At 36.1% G+C, this 18,050-nt stretch overlaps 1 protein-coding gene across 2 annotated transcripts in view; it reads left to right on the forward strand.

Moving 5' to 3' along the window:
* LOC124555427 (inactive selenide, water dikinase-like protein) overlaps nt 1-18,050 on the forward strand; it is a 160,503-nt gene that overhangs the window by 122,160 nt on the left and 20,293 nt on the right. Inside the window, exon 6 of one of the 2 annotated variants that reach the window (XM_047129331.1) lies at nt 7,854-8,066. The exons of the other annotated variant lie outside the window; for it this stretch is intronic. Coding sequence (XP_046985287.1) covers nt 7,854-8,066 — 213 coding nt within the window. The remainder of the gene's footprint in view (nt 1-7,853; nt 8,067-18,050) is intronic. 2 annotated transcript variants of the gene reach the window in all.

Below are 18,050 nucleotides of genomic sequence, written 5' to 3' on the forward strand. Positions count from 1 at the left end.
ATATTTAAAAAACTGATATGGCATAGACAATTCTTGCATTGTTTTGACATTTTGGCATTTCCTTTGCATCTAAAATGGCCAGTTACAAATGAAGGGCTTTGTTTTTCCCCAAATTTTTCGATTTTCTGTGTCTTTGGACTTGTTTCAAAAGTTTGTAGTACCAGTATATCAGCAAGTTTATCATCCTTCTAAAAATTATTTGTATCATGTGTATTCACTCTAGTAGTCTCAGGCTCACTATCAGTATCTGCAGATTCCAGATCATTTACGATTGTAGCAGGATCTTCATTCGAATAATCAAAATCTAACCCATTTTCACTGTCAGATGGTTATTTTAGGGCCATGAATTCTGCCCAAGTCATTGCTTTACAGTGTCCATTTTCAAAATACAAGTATGATATCATTACAACACTCGCCGGAGAAACTAGAAGAAAGCACAATGAAGGAAACACTAATTTGTTCTTGTTTAAGTGTAGGTAGGAGCATTAGTATGCATTATTGCACATATGTAAACAAAATTGATTGATTGTAGTATTTATTAGCAGAAGTACAAGCTGAACTGAACAATATACTCTCCAAAGGTTACAGGATCACTACATATTTTTTATGTACACATTTTTTTCTTCTGTGCAACTACCAACAGTTGCCATCCAAAGAGGACAGTGTACGCCAGACTGACATTGCTAAACAGAGCAACACACATTGTCGTGCCATGACCTTAGTAGCGCATTCTAGTGGCAGTGTCTTTTCAGTTACCTTCATGAATCATCATGGGCCATTTGCAAGGCAGTCTCCAGTGCTACACTTCACGGACGAAGATGAAAAGAGGGTCGAAATGCTGTGAAAGATTAAGGCAGTAATACTCAACAACACTTGCATTGTAAACATTTGTAAGGACTCTGTCCTAAACAACAGAGAAAGAGTGAGGCCATTGAGGTGAGGGGTAGGATTGTTGGTGGTAAAAATGGGAAATAAGTAACACTGGGAAAAGTAACACTATGAAAGAGAAATAGGAATATAACAATGAGAATAGTCTCTACAAACAGTAAAATTGATTTTGGGAGTCTGTGTAATAGTCAATGACTGATAGTAAAATAATTTTATAAGAAGACAGTCATTATATACATGATAAGATTTTGTGGCAGCGGCATGTTCCCCTCGTTAAAAAAAAAAAAGGTTTTATTAGTTTCATATGGTATAGCAGTGGCATATCTTTGTCCACTTTTGGAATACATTAAAGTGGTTCGGTGTATCGTGGGTTTGCCATGTCCTTGGTAGTGTTATGGAAGTAAATGGCACCGGAGTACTGGAGCCTGATTGCATTCTAGATGTTTTCCATTGCGTTCAGTTCAGGCAAATTTTGTGGCCAAGATATCAGTGTGAGTTCACTGTCATGCTGTTCAAATCTAGGCTTGTGACACAGAAATGTATCCAGTTGGAAAATACTATTACAATCAAAGAAAACATTAAATGTGAAGTGGTGATGGTGGTCTGCAGTAATGTTTGTTGTTCACAACTGTCATCATGACTTTGATTACTTCCACAGGTCCCAAGGAATTCCAGGTAAATGTCCCCTGTAGTAAAATACCATCCCCACCGGCCTGCCTCTTTGGTGTGGTGATTTTTTGAGCAGCTGTTTGAATTATGACATATCTGGACATGACATCAACATGGTGTAAAAGGTGAAACATTTCCATTGATCCATGGTCCAACCTCAATGATCCTGTTCCCACTGCATTCGTAATAGAGGCTGTTACTGAGTCAACACGTGACATGTAGCAGTTGTCTGTTGAGCTCCAGTGCACCAGCATTGTACTCTTGTCATCAGATCTGCCACAGATCACAGACTGTGCTGTTTTAGAGTGACTAAGCCTTCAACCTCCATACTCTGTGATAAGACTTCAACCACATTCCATTGATCCTCGTGGCACTATAATGCAAACAGCTGCTGACCAGCCTTGCTGTCTACAAGATCAAGATACTTATTCTGAGGAGCTAGGTCATAATAATCTGCCCTTTGTCAGACTCATTGTCAGTGGATTTCCCAATTTGCAACCTGTGCTGCCACTAGAATGAATCCCCATTCACCTGTGCTCCACTTACATACTTCCTTACTGCATCCTGTGCCTGCATCACCAACTAATTGCACTCCCACAGAGTGGAGACAGTGGCCATAATTTTATGGTTCAGCGGTATATATTACTAAGGCTACGACTTACTTAGTACAACACCTCACAATTATCTTTGAAATTCAACACGTGCATGTGAGAATTTTGTAATTCTGTTCATTACAGTGAAAATTGCACACCAGTACACCGTAATGCTATCTCTGTTATTCGCACCTTTGAGGTGTGCAGAAAATAGTTAAAATAACATTTTTCAAGTGAATTATATGATCATATATTTGCATTGACATTTAGAAAGCTATACAGGGTGGTCCACTGGTCGTGATCGGGCCAAATGTCTCCTGAAATAAGCATCAAATGAAAAAAAAACTACAAAGAATGAAACTTGTCTAGCTTGAAGGGGGAAACCAGATGGCCCTATGGTTGGCCCACTAGATGGCGCTGCCATAGGTCAAACGGATATCAACTGCGTTTTTTTTAAATAGGGACCCCCATTTTTTATTACATATTTGTGTAGTATGCAAAGAAATATGAATGTTTTTGTTGGACCACTTTTTTCGCTTTGTGATACATGGCCCTGTAACAGTCACAAATGTATAAGTACGTGGTATCACGTAACATTCCGCCAGTGCGGACAGTATTTGCTCCGTGATACATTACCCGTGTTAAAATGGACCGTTTACCAATTGCGGAAAAGGCCGATATCGTGTTGATGTATAGCTATTGTGATCAAAATGCCAAACGGGCATGTGCTATGTATGCTGCTCGGTATCCTGGATGACATCATCCAAGTGTCCGGACCGTTCGCCGGTTATTTAAGGAAACAGGAAGTGTTCAGCCACATGTGAAACGTCAACCAAGACCTGCAACAAATGACGGCGCCCAAGTAGGTGTTTTAGCTGTTGTCGAGACTAATCCGCACATCAGTAGCAGACAAATTGCACGAGAATCGGGAATCTCAAAAATGCCGGTGTTGAGAATGCTACATCAACATCGATTGCATCTGTACCATATTTCTATGCACCAGGAATTGCATGGCGACGACTTTGAACGTCATGTACAGTTCTGCCACTGGGGACAAGAGAAATTACGGGATGATGACAGATTTTTTGCATGCGTTCTATTTAGCGATGAAGCATCATTCACCAACAGCGGTCACGTAAACCGGCATAATATGCACTATGGGGCAACGGAAAATCCATGATGGCTGCGACAAGTGGATCATCAGCGACCTTGGCGGGTTAATGTATGGTGCGGCATTATGGGAGGAGGGATAATTGGCCCCCATTTTTATCGATTGCAATCTAAGTGGTGCAATGTATATTGATTTCCTACGAAATGTTCTACAGATGTTACTACAAGATGTTTCACGGCATGACAGAACGGCAATGTACTTCCAACATGATGGATGTCCGGAACACAGCTCGCATGCGGTTGAAGCAGTATTGAATAGCATATTTCGTGACAGGTGCATTGGCTGTCGAAGCACCATACCATGGCCCGCACGTTCACCGGATCTGACGTCCCCTGGTTTCTTTCTGTTGGAAAAATTTGAAGGATATTTGCTATCGTGATCCACTGACAACGCCTGACAACATGTGTCAGCGCATTGTCAGTGCGTGTGCGAACATTACGGAAGGCGAACTACTCGCTGTTGAGAGGAATGTTGTTACACGTATTGCCAAATGCATTGAAGTTGACGGACATCGTTTTGAGCATTTATTGCATTAATGTGGTATTTGTAGGTAATCGCGCTGTAACAGCATGCGTTCTCAGAAATGATAAGTTCATAAAGGTACATGTATCACATTGGAACAACCGAAATAAAATGTTCAAACATACCTATGTTCTGTATTTTAATTTAAAAACCTACCTGTTACCAACTGTTCGTCTAAAATTGTGAGCCATTTGTTCGTGACTTTACAGCGCCATCTATCACAAAGCGAAAAAAAGTGGTCTAACGAAAACATTCATATTTCTTTGCATACTACACAAATATGTAATAAAAAATGGGGGTACCTATTTAAAAAAAACGCAGTTGATATCCGTTTGACCTATGGCAGCGCCATCTAGCAGGCCAACCATAGCGCCATCTGGTTTACCCCTTCAAGCTAGACAAGTTTCGTTCTTTGTTGTTTTTTCGTTTGGCGCTTATTTCGTGAGATATTTGGCCCAGTCACGATCAATGGACCACCCTGTATACAACTACTAGCAGCTTGGGCTGTAACAGTACTGTATACTCTCATCAGTTCATGACACTATATTTTGAACTGCCTGTTTATCTCGTATCACATTCCACAATGATACATATTGTCAGCATTTTGAATTTTTGTTACAGTGTGCATACTTCCGGACATCTTAGTAACTTGTTAAGAAATCGCACTAGATTTTGCAGAATACATTAAGGTTGGACAGTGTAACACCGTACAGCTCTTATCTTTACTTGCAGCAGCATTGAGAATTTCCCTCTCCCTTCTACAAAATAGTTTTAATCAATTTAGTAATGTATGGTTTACTGTTGTTCTTATGAAATTTAAAGATTTTTTAGGAAAGTGTTTTTCAAATGCTTTCGGAATTTAATTTTAGTGTGGTGAAACACATACTTCCTTGTGTCCTGGAATCATTATAAGTGTCAATTTTTGATATGGACTTGCCTCGAAAATGGTCAACTAATAGTTGTTCAGCCTGAACAATCTATCAAAATGTTATCTGCTATCTGCAGGTGGATTGTAACATCCGAATAATACTTCCAACTCATTTTTTACAATCTAAATTGTTTACAAAATTTATGTACTTTTGAAAAAACTGTTAATTGTTTCTTGTTTGACAAATAGCTACAAAATGAAGCTAGATTTCTCACAACTAGCTAAAGTTTCCCACTGCAGATCTGTAGACCAGTGTGTTCCAACACTGCCCCATGGTGCAAGGACCCTTGCCCAACTCTCAGCACACCCACAGGCAGTAGCAATTTGTGTAGGCCACCATCCCAATTGCACACATTTTGTGCAAGTGTAATCTGCATGGCTACAAATTGCCACTTGCGCTCAACCAGTGGAATATGATTATGTAAACCACAGTTCGGCTGCCAGATTGCCACACGTCAGCTGTTTGCCCTTGTGTGCCATTGTCTGCGTAGTTGTCCCTGGGTGGGCGTTCAAGCTGAAATAGCCTTCTGTAGACTGTTAACATTTTCAGGTATTAGTTTCTTGATGATTGGGCCTGCAGTGAAATGTGTTGAAAGGACATTATAAGTAAAGTTCCAGTATCACTGCTTAAAACATTTATTGATTATTACAACTACTGTTTTGGAAGAGTTCCTTTTTCAAATATGTCTATGTTGTCGTTACATATATATGACATCTGCTGTGACTGTATCTAGTGACTGTTCTCTTTATATTTCATGTGAAATTTTAAAATATCAGTTTCACATTGAGTCAGTGTGGTGTAATATTTTGATGTAATATTCATTCATTCATTTCATATAGGCCATCTTTGGACCACATTATTTCAACCGTCTTGCTTTGTGTGTTCTGATGTTTGCCCAGTGGTCTTGCATGCATTCTTGGTGTTGCTTCTTCCTCTCCTGGTTCCAAGCCTCTTATGTTTTTAGTTATGGCTTTTCTTGGAAACCCTGCCACGCCATAAGTTTCTCCTTGAGTGGGACATGCTCCAAGATGATGTCACGGGTGATTCCCACTTCTTAAAGATCTTTCTCCACCTCTGTGAACCAGGTCGATTTTGTTTTCTTCTCCTGAAAGCAGGTGGTGATAAGATTGGTGAGTCTTCCAGGGCTCATTCAGGTCATATGTCCATAAAACATAATCCTTTTCCAGATGGTATCTGTTATCTTCTCTATGTGGGAATATAATTCATGATTATGACATCTTCTATATTCCCTGTTCTCTTTGATGGGACCTAAGATCTTTCTCAAAATCTTCGTTTCTTTGGCCTCCAGGTTTTTGATTAGGCCTTTTTTGTTCATTACTAGGGATTCAGAAGCATACAAGACCTCCAGACAGTATCACTGCAGTAATGCCTTAACTTTGCATTGAACGATACTAATCTTCTGTTGTAGATGTTTGTGGTTAAATGAAATGCCATTTCCATTTTATTCATGCGTGACATGAAGACTTCTTTCTCTGATAAGGTGGCTGTTATCCATTCTTGGAGATATTTAAACTTTTCAACTCGCTTAATATTGCCTTGATCCCCTACAAGCTCTCTTGGTGGTGAATTTATGTTCATTATAAACTCGGTTTTCTCAAATGAAATTTGGAGGCCAGTCTTCTGTGCTTGTACGTTAAGCTCATTAATCTCTCTCTCATCTGTTTCCATGGAATCAGAAAAAATTGCTAGATCATCTGCAGAAGCGAGACAATCGATTTCAAGATTTTGTTTCTTGTAACCCAGCCTGACACCACTTTTAATTCCTTGGTTTTCCAGTTCTTTGCGCCACTCAAGAATCACCTTCTCAAGGCTATATGATATTGTAGATATTTCCTGTAATTTTTTTGACAGTTCACACCATGGATGTAAAATCTATTATTATATCAAAATATTATGCCATACTGTATAAAACAGCACAAAATTGACGTGAAATTGTTATTTTAGAATTTCATGTGAAGTGAGAACAGTCACCAGATATAATCACACCAGATGTTATATAGACAGGACAGTGTAGGTGTACTTGAAAATGGAAAGCTTCCAAAACAGCTGCTGTAATAATCAGTGTATTCAGCAGTGATCTGGAACCTTACAATTTTCAGGTGTGTGTCATCTAGTAACAACTCACCAGCTTACATTTCCTCATGTAATCTGCACAAAAACTGTTTGGTTCCATGTTTTAGGCTGTAACTTCAACTGTAACATACATAACAACTCCTCCTTTTCCCATACTGAGTCTAAATGAAAGTTATGCTAGTGTATAATTCCATTCCTTGTCATATCAGTAAATGACTGCTAGCCGTTTCATGTGAGCTCACTGTCTTCTTGTTTGAAATAGTTTTGTATAAGGCTGGCTGTAACAGCACAAAGACAGTGAAATGTGTAATTGAAGTATACTGTCAAAAAATTCCGTGTGTGCATATTGTTAAGAACTGAAATTGTACACGCAGTTCAGTGACTTTTAATTTTTGTGGGATTGCTGAGTTTGCTTATGAAAGTATTGGAGTGGTAGAGTACTTTTAATACTTACTGTCATATGTAGTAATGCTGCATATAGATAAAAAATATTTATTTTGCAGATTAATAATGCGAATCCTCAAACTGCTATACACAATTGTTTAAACAAGAAACTATAGTAACACCAGCTGCGGACTACATTTACTCCCCATTTGAGGTTCGTTGCTGTATTCAGCCGCTGTCTGCAGATTAAGCACTTTTGTTGCTGCAGTAGAGGATTAGAGATGCTGATCGCAGTAAAAACAGTTAATTTTGTGACATACTCACAGGCATTTTTGCACCAATAGTGTAGGTGCGCACGCTGGGGTGTGTGTGCGTGTGTGTGTGTGTGTGTGTGTGTGTGTGTGTGTGTGTGTGTTTTTGTTTTTGTTTGTTTGTTTTTTTGCGTGCGCTTAAGAGGGATATTGTAATTTCTACTGAAAATTTTATAAATTAAAATTGTGGTGCCTTACTTTAAGACTGTTCTAGAAGATAAAATCTTCTTTCACCTTGTTACATGAACCATTAAGACAGTTTTGTTCTGAGAGGTTCTTAATTTTTGTTTAGGTGCTGAACTTATGCTGCAGTATCAAGCTCATGGTGCTACTGATGTGACTGGGTTTGGCATATTGGGACATGCACAAAATTTGGCAAAATACCAAAAGAATGAAGTCTCATTTGTGATTGACACATTACCAGTTATTGCAGGTATTGCTGCAATTGGTACTGTTATGACAGGATCTCTCAATATACGCACAGGCCGAGTGCCAGAGACTTCTGGTTAGTAAGATGTTATTTTGAGGTTTGTGAGGATGCAATGATTTCACAAATTGTTTTATGTGCAAAATGACAACATTTTATGCACCGTGCCATAATTATTTTTCACTAATGTACAATAATAGATTTATCATAAAGGACTTTATACTTTTGAAAACTCATTGATTTATGCATTTAACTTACAGATGTGGTTTGGTATTCTTCTGTAGCAAAAAGTCAAGTTTTTTACTTTATACCTAAACAGATTAGATATGACTTCTATTGGTTATGCAGCACACATCCTGTCAGAAAGATGATTTCTTCCCAAACTGTCTGCAACATGTCAGGCATGACTTGTTCAACTGTGAGATCAGTTCTAGCTCTGAGCTCTGTTAGAGAATCTGGTAAGGTTGGAACAAACACGATATCCTCGAAGTTCAGACATGTCACATCTCGTAAATATAGTAGCCATGCAGTTGGCGCCTATTGGCCCATCCAGTTACCTGGAAAGTGGTCAGTTAGGAAATCCCAGATGCTAATGTTTCTTAGTGATATTTTTAATAGTCGAGGAAGTTAATGGTTTTTTAGTTTCATATTCTAGGGTAAATTTCATTTTGGGGTGTAATTGATTCAGTGCTTTATGTATATCATATGTCAGTGAGGTTACCTTCTCCAAGCATTAAAGTGTCATCTATGTATCTGTAGTAATCTGTAATAGTATATGATTTTTTGATGTCTTAAGTTTTTCATTCTGAAGAAATTTTCTTCCAAGCTTTTAAGGGATACGTCAGCTATGGTTCTAGCAATGCCATATTTTTGTGTAGATATTTTGTCAAATTCAAAGTTATTTTGTTGTAGTTTTTTAATTGTATAATTTCTGCAGTGCTTTGTATCAGAATTTTCCTATCTTTGAGTAGGTTTTGTTCTTGTTTCCTGGTTTGGGATGTACGTGTATAGGTTAGTAATGGCAAAAACAACAAATCTTGCATTAGGGGGTATTTTCATGTCTGCTGATTTTTAACCTTTGTTCTGCAGTTATTTAGTGTATTTTTTGTTGTTGTATGTGTAAAATTTATTAAGGAGGTTATTTAATTTCTTGCTTACAATGAATGTGGGTCTGCTAACATTGTATATTGCAGGATATACAGGAACAGATAATTTGCGTGTATTAGGGTGTCCACAGAACTTTGGTGTTTCGAGGTTCATAGGTATATATGTCCTTCCTCATATTCTGTAAGTAATGTATGAAATATTTTTATGGTTTTCTTAGTTTGGGCTACAAATTTGTCAGATTTTTATGGATTAGCGTAATTCCATTATTACTAAAGAAATCATTAATTTTTTGTATGTAATAATTTTTATTGGTGACGTGCATGAAATACATAAAGCACCGAATGAGTTAACCCCAAAACGAAATTTGCCATAAAACACAAAACTAACAAAACAATTTTCTTGACTTAACTATTAAAAGCATTAACAACAATCATTATTTCGAAAATTTACAGAGAGCCTGTCATGACAGACTGTATTATCAGACCACAATAGTAGTATACCTATGCTGATTCTGGACCAAAGAGCATCCCCAAGTCAGATATCAAGTTCAATTCCCCCCAACCAAAAAAATATGATTTCCCCATATTGAAAAAATCAAATTCTTTTTTTCTCATTTAAAAAATTTTAAAGCTACTAAATTTTGCAGACTGAAATTTTCACTCTGCAGTGGAGTGTGTGTTGATAAAAATCTTCCTGGCAGATTAAAACCATGTGCTGGCCTGAGACTCTAACTTGGGACCTTTGCCTTTCGTGGGCAAGTGCTCTACCAACTGAGCTACCCAAGCATGACTCACGCCCTGTCCTCACAGCTTTACTTCTGTCAGTGTGGGGCCGTGGCATGAGTTGGCCTTCTGGTGGAAGTAAAACTGTGAGGACGAGGCGTGGGTCGTGCTTGGGTAGCTCAGTTGGTAGGGCACTTGCCCGCGAAAGGCTAAGGTCCCGAGTTAGTCTCAGTCCAGCGCACAGTTTTAATCTGCCAGGAAGATCCTTCATTAAATGTTGTTCGCTATAAACTACAGCTGCCAAACCTCATATGCCTATCTTGAAAAAACAAAATTCAGTTTTATCATTTTTAAAAATTTTATAGCTAGTAAATTGTATTCTCTATAAATGCGAACAGCCAAATCTTGAAGGTACAATATAACCAAAAATGTTTAAATAAAAAAATCAAATTTGCTCCTCTTTAAATACAATGGAAAAAAATGATGGCCAAAGTTGAGCTGTTTAAGAGTTTAGAAAATTATTGTGAAGGGAAGAGAGTATTGAGTTTAAAAAGATTTAGAAAACTGTTGTAAAGAAAAGGGTTACTCAGATTTAACTAGCTGATTCGTGGGAATTTATTGATTATTTTAATAGGAGAGAAATGAAGAAAAATGTGAGGAAGGAAGAACTAAAATATAAAAATTTAAAAACTTCAATCGATTGCTAATACAGAAAAATTGAACAATTCCAAGCATAGTAAGCAAAACTTGATCGATCTTATTGTAAGTCCTGTTGACGATATAAACAATGGCAATGATGATGTGAGTAAAAAAAAATTATCTCCAAAAGAACTTCATCAAATCAGGAAAGAGAGAAAAATAAAAAATTCTTCTAAATTTAGAAAAAGTCAGCTAATTGACCTTATCAAAGGAGCTGAAGTTAAAATTAATAATGATGATTTGAGTAAAAAATCTTTTAAGTGAACTTCATCAAATTTGCAAAAAGAAAAATTTTAAAAATATTCTAAGCATAACAAACAACAATTGTTTGATCTTATCAATATATCTGAGGACAAAATTATTAACGACGACAATGTGAATGATCTTCGAAAATGTCTAGTTGATAAATAACAAGATATTAAGCAAAAAAATTGTCAGAAAAATTTCTAGATGATGATATTATTTTTTATTTATTTATTTATTTATTTATTTTCAAATCACCCAAACGAGTTCTCATAAAACGTTCAGCTTTCGAATCAAGAATAATAAGTTGTGGATTGGATAATTCAGATAGTATTGTGGAACCACAACAGTTTTTAATGAAATTAAAGGAGAAATAGTCACCAAATTAAAGAATATCTTCAGTCAAAGAAGATCAATTACAGTTAATATGAAATTTTATTGTTATTTTAAAAGACAAGAAGAAATCCAAGAATTTAATTTTAAAACATTGAATTAAGTTTTATTAAGAACAACAGATTTAGAAGATTAGCAAAACACAACGAATAAGCTAATAACTGAAGTGGAAGAAACACACACAAAAATCTGATTGGTCACTATTTTGTACAGACAATTCAGAATTAAATGTTAATACACAACCCAATTTATGGAGCAATTAATGGTAAAAAACTGTAGTTAACGAAAAACTACAGAAATGCTTTCTTTATTCAATAAAATCTGCTTTATATCCATCAAGTGACCATGTAAAAACAGTAAATAATTATAAAAATGTTGGAGTATAATTAGATTTCATTTTTGAAAAAGAGAAAATCAATTCTCTAGTTCAGTTAACAGGTATTCCAAAATTTGAGAAGGAATCGAACGTTTCAATTAACTTTTATGCATATGAAAGATGTGGTGAAGAGGAGAAAAAATTATTGTATATCGGTGAAGGAGGAGAAAAAATTATTGTATATCCTGTTTACCATACGCAACATAAGCTAGAAAAACGTACAAATGTTCTTTTAATTAGAGATGAAAATAATTCACATTATTGTTGGATAAAAATCTATCTAGATTAATTAGCACACAAACATCACAAAATGGACATCTTTTTTATCTTTATGGTGGATGTTTAAGATATTTTTATTCACAAGAAAAATTAGAGATTCACGAGCACTATTGTAAAGAACATAAAGAAGTAAAAATAGATATTCCTTCCTAAGCCCAAAAAATTGAATTTGAAAATTATAATCGTTCATTATGGGTTCCTTTTGTCATTAATGCTGATTTCGAATGTTTATTATAAGATATTCAAACTTGTCAGCCGAATTCTGAAAAATCATACGTGAAAAACATTTGCCAATTCTAAAAATTCTATAAAAATCCAGTTACAAATGTAGGTGAAGAAGCAGCACAAAAATTCATTGAAATGTTATAAAAAGAATCAAGAGAAATTGCTAGAATACATAAACAAAATGTTCCAATGAAATTGACTAAAGATATAATCAGTTTTAAAAATTCAGAAATTTGTCACATTTGTGAACGAGCAGTGGACTTTGATGATACAAAAGTAAAAGATCATTGCCATTTGACAGGAAAATATCATGAAGCAGCACATAAAGATTGTAGTCTTAATTATCAAAATACAAAATTTCTTCCAGTTTATATTCATAATTTAACAAATTATGATGTTCATTTGTTTATGAAAGAATTAGCAAAAGATAAGAAAGATACTGATGCAATTCCAAATAACAACACATACGTATTTCTTCTAGTAAACACATTGAAGATGGATTAACATTAAGATTCTTGGATACATTCAAATTTATGTCTTCGAGTATCGATAAATTATCTTACAAAAGAACAATTTAGAGAATTATCAAAATATTTTGAAGGTGAGCAACTGCATTTATAATTAGAAAAGGAGTTTATCATTATGAATATATGGACTCAGAAGAAAAATTGCAAGAAAGAGTGCTGTTACTCAAGACTTAATAAATCAGATAATTCTTGATGATTATAAAAGAGCAAAAACAGTTTGGAAGAAGTTCAACATCAAAAATTTAGATGAATATACAAGATTATATAATGAATCTGATATTTTAATTTTAGCAGATATCTTCAAAAATTTTAGAGATACATGCATTAAATCTTATACACTTGATCCATCTTGGTGTTCGACAGTTCCTGAACTAGTTTGGGATTCTATGTTCATCATCATCATCATCATCATCTAAGACTGATTATGCCTTTCAGCATTCAGTCTGGAGCATAGTCCCCCTTATAAAATTCCTCCATGATCCCCTATTCAGTGCTAACATTGGTGCCTCTTCTAATGTTAAGCCTACTACTTCAAAATCATTCCTAACCGAATCCAGGTACCTTCTCCTTGGTCTACCCTGACTCTTCCTACCCTCTACTGCTGAACCCATGAGTCTCTTGGGTAACCTTGCTTCTCCCATGCGTGTAACATGACCCCACGATCTAAGCCTGTTTGCCCTGACTGCTACATCTATAAAGTTCATTCCCAGTTTTTCTTTGGTTTCCTCATTGTGGACACCCTCCTGCCATTGTTCCCATCTACTAGTACCTGCAATCATCCTAGCTACTTTCATATCTGTAACCTCAACCTTATTGATAAGGTAACCTGAATTCACCCAGCTTTCGCTCTCATACAACAAAGTTGGTCGAAAGATTGAACGGTGCACAGATAACTTTGTCTTGGTACTGACTTCCTTCTTGCAGAAGAGAGTAGATCGTAGCTGAGCGCTTACTGCATTAGCTTTGTTACACCTCGCTTCCAGTTCTTTCACTATGTTGCCATCCTGTGAGAATATGCATCCTAAGTACTTGAAACCGTCCACCTGTTCTAACTTTGTTCCTTCTATTTGGCACTCAATCCGTTTATCTCTCTTTCCCACTGACATTACTTTCGTTTTGGAGATGCTAATCTTCATACCATAGTCCTTACATTTCTGATAGCTGTGAAATATTACTTTGCAAACTTTCAATTGAATCTGCCATCACAACTAAGTCATCCGCATATGCGAGACTGCTTATTTTGTGTTCGTATATCTTAATCTCACCCAGCCAGTCTATTGTTTTCAACATATGATCCATAAATAATATGAACAACAGTGGAGACAGGTTGCAGCCTTGTCTTACCCCTGAAATTACTCTGAACCATAAACTCAATTTACCGTCAACTCCAACTGCTGCCTGACTATCTATGTAAAGACCTTTAATTGCTTGCAAAAGTTTGCCTCCTATTCAATAATCTCATAGAACAGACAATAACTTCCTCCTTGGAACCCGGTCATATGCCTTTTCTAGATCTATAAAACATAGATACAATTCACTGTTCCACTTGTAACACTTCTCCATTATTTGCTGTAAGCTAAAGATCTGGTCCTGACAACTTCTAAGAGGCCTTCCTCCAATTTGTCCTCAACTAATACTTGCACTTTCCTTTCAACAATACCAGAGAAGATTTTACCCACAACGCTGATTAAAGAGATACCTCTGTAGTTGTTACAATCTTTTCTGTTTCCATGTTTAAAGATTGGTGTGATTACTGCTTTCGTCCAGTCTGATGGAACCTGTTCTGACTCCCACGCCATTTCAGTTATCTTGTGTAGCTATTTAAGACCTGACATTCCACTGTATTTGATGGGTTCTGACTTAATTTCATCCACCCCAACCGCTTTATTGCACTGCAGTCTATTGACCATTTTCTCCACTTCCTCAAATGTGATCTTTTTCCATCATAATTCCTATCCCATTGTACATAGAAATCTGAAACATTGCTGATCGTATTTTCACCTACATTGAGCAACTCTTCAAAGTATTCCCTCCATCTGCCCAAGGCATCCACAGGATTCACCAGCAGTTTTCCTGACCTGTCCAAAATACTTGTGACTTCCTTCTTACCTTCCTTTCGAAGACTGCTAATTACACTCCAGAATGGTTTTCCAGCAGCTTGACCCAAAGTCTTCCCAAGATTTGTTCTTGGATGCTGCAATTATCTGTTTGGCTTTGTTTCTTTATTCAGCATAACTTTCTCTGTCTACCTGAGTTCTGGTATGTAGCCATTTTTGATACGCCTTCTTTTTCTTTTTACAGGCTGCGTCGACTGTGTCATTCCACCAAGCTGTTTGCTTCATCCTACCTTTAACACTACTGTTCCAAGACATTCTTTAGCCACTTTTGTACTGTGTCCCTGTACCTTGTCCATTCCTTTTCCAATGACTGTAATTGACTACATTCGACTAACTGGTACCTTTCTGAGATCACTGTTATGTACTTGTGCCTGATTTCCTTATCCTGAAGTTTCTCCACTCTTATCCTCCTACATATGGACCTGACCTCCTGCACTTTCGGCCTCACAATACCAATTTCACTGCAGATTAAATGGTGATCAGTGTCATCAAAGAATCCCCTGAATACACGTGTGTCCCTCACAGCCTTCCTGAATTCCTGATCTGTTATTATATAGTCAATGACAGATCTGGTTCCCCTGCCTTCCCAGGTATACCAGTGAATGTTCTTATGTTTAAAAAAGGAGTTTGTGATTACTAAGCCTATACTGGCACAGAAATCCAAGAGTTGTTTCCCTTTGCTGTTGGCCTCCATATCCTCTCCAAATTTACCCATAACCTTTTTATACCCTTCTGTTCGATTTCCAATCCTGGCATTAAAATCACCCATGAGCAGAACACTGTCCATGTCCTTTACTCTAACAACTACATCACTGAGTGTGTCATAAAAACTATCCATCTCATCTTGATCTGTCCCTTCACAATGCGAATATACTCACACAATCCTATTTTTCTTGCTAGACACTGTCAAATCTATCCACATCAGTCGTTTGTTTACATACCTTATTGCAACTACGCTGGGTTCCATTTCTGTCCTGATGTAAAGCCCTACACCCCATTGTGTTATTCCTGCTTTGACTCCTGACAGGTAGACCTTGTATTCTCCCACTTCCTCTTCTTTCTCACCCCTTACCCGAATGTCACTAACAACTAAAACGTCCAACCCCATCTTACTTGCAGCCTCTGCCAGCTCTACCTTCTTCCCGATGTAGCCCCCATTGATATTAATAGCTCCCCATCTCGTTACCATTAATTTGCCGAGTCGTATCTTAGGAGCCCCTGGTTTGTCAATTAGAGGAGGAACTCCGTCACCATCAAAGGTCCGAGGCATTTTTCTCTGGTTGTGTCCAGCATCAGTACCAGGGAAGCAGGTTGCTAGCCTTACTTGCCCCGGGTCCCATTGAGTTTTACCCCTAACGGTTGAGGGACTAACTGGTGGATTTGGTAGTCTTTGCCATCTGAGCACAAAGGTGACCATGACTCAAAATATGTCAGAGATGCCCAGCCTTATTCCAAAGTAACTGGTATCCCGACTGTCAGGACCACTTACTTGGCCACTGTCAGGACCACTTACTTGGCCACTCATACGTTGCCCGTGGTTCGTGAACCAGGACATGACAACAGGAAGCCTCACCATTCTATGTGAAAAAAGAGAAAAATGAAATTGCATTTATTATATGATTATAACGTGATCTTGTTTCTTGAGAAAAGAATTAGAGGTGGAATTTCTCCAAGTATTAAAAGATCTGCAAAAGCAAATGACATGTGAAAAATTTGAGTCAAAACAAGTCAAATTATGTAGCATGTTGAGATGGAAACAAATTTTATGGTTGGGCAGTGTCTCAATTTTTGCCATTCAGAAATTTCGAGTGGATAGAGCCAAAATAGAATAGTGCAGAAAAAATACTTAAAATTCCAGATTATTGTAAATGTGGCTATATTTTTTTTAGTTGATCTAGAATATCCAAGAAAATTACATGATTTTCATACAGATCTACCTTTGGCTCCAGAAGGAGGAAATAAATTAACAACAACTTAGAATAACAAAGAAACATAAGCCCTGCATTATAGAAATCTTAAACAATAATTAAGTCTTGCACTGAAATTAAAGAAAATTCATAGTCTTATCGTTTGAACAGTCAGGGTGGTTGAAAAAATATGTTCATTTTAATACCAAAATGAGAAAAAGGGCAGCTAACAATTTTGAAAAAGGTTTCTACAAATTGATGAATAATTCTGTGTTTGAAAAAATGGAAAACATTACAAATAGACAAAATTTAAAAATCATTACAGATCCAAGAATATATAGAACATATGTTTTGAAACCAAATTATGAGCATACTACAGTATTTTAAGAAAATCTAGTAGCAGATCCTATGAAGAAAATAAAATTAATGTTGAATAATCCAATTTATATTCGAATGACTATTTCAGATATATCGAAAAGAAAAATGTATTATTTTCACTACAATGTTATGAAGCCAAAATATGGGGACAATATTGATCTATGTTATATGGATACTGGTCCTTTCATTTATGATATAAGTACTAAAGATTTCTATAAAGACATGAAGACAATGGTAGACAAATTTGAGACAAGTGATTATCGAAAAGACAATATTTATGGAAATCTGCAAGTAAACGAAGTTTTAGGAAAAATGAAGGATGGAAATAGTGAAAAAATCATTCTAGGACATGTGAGTTTAAGATAGAAAATGTATGCATATAGAGTTCGCGAAAATGAAGAGAAAAAGTTTGAAGGAGTTAAAAAAATCAGCTGTGAAAAATGAAATCAGTTTGGTGATTATAAAGAGCGCTTAGATGGCAAAGTAAAGTAATACAGAAAAATGAATTTAATTACATCATTTAGACATGAATTGTATACAGTTCAATGCAATAACATTGTTTCAAGTTCTGACAGTGATAAATGAGTTGCATTACAAGATGGAATTAATACATTGCCATATGGACATTATAAATTAAATCCAAATAAAATAAAAGATGAGAAAAAAGATTTCTTAAAAGTATTAAACTGTTGTCTAGAAAATTGAAATGATTTCTAAGTATCTAAATCCTTGGATGCTTGATTATAAAAATGTTTGGACGACAAAATAAAGAATAAATTACTTTTTAATATTTTTTCATGATATGGTATTTTTTGATGTTTCCAAATAATATTTACAGATAAATTTTCCACAAAAAATTCATCTTCTTGATATTCTTTTTCTTTATGTTTGATAAAGTAATGCCAATTTCTCGTCTTTTGAATGATCACAGTTTACATACATACAGGCATTTTTAATTTCTTTTCCATATTTTTCACAAAAAGAAAGGTTTTATATTATGCGTGATAGGAACGCATTTTTTTTGCATCTTTCTCATACAATTTTTACAGCCTTATTTTGAAGGCAAATTAAGTTTTTAAATTTCTGTAT

The sequence above is a fragment of the Schistocerca americana genome, chromosome X (genome assembly GCF_021461395.2).
Source record: "Schistocerca americana isolate TAMUIC-IGC-003095 chromosome X, iqSchAmer2.1, whole genome shotgun sequence".
NCBI lineage: Eukaryota > Metazoa > Arthropoda > Insecta > Orthoptera > Acrididae > Schistocerca > Schistocerca americana.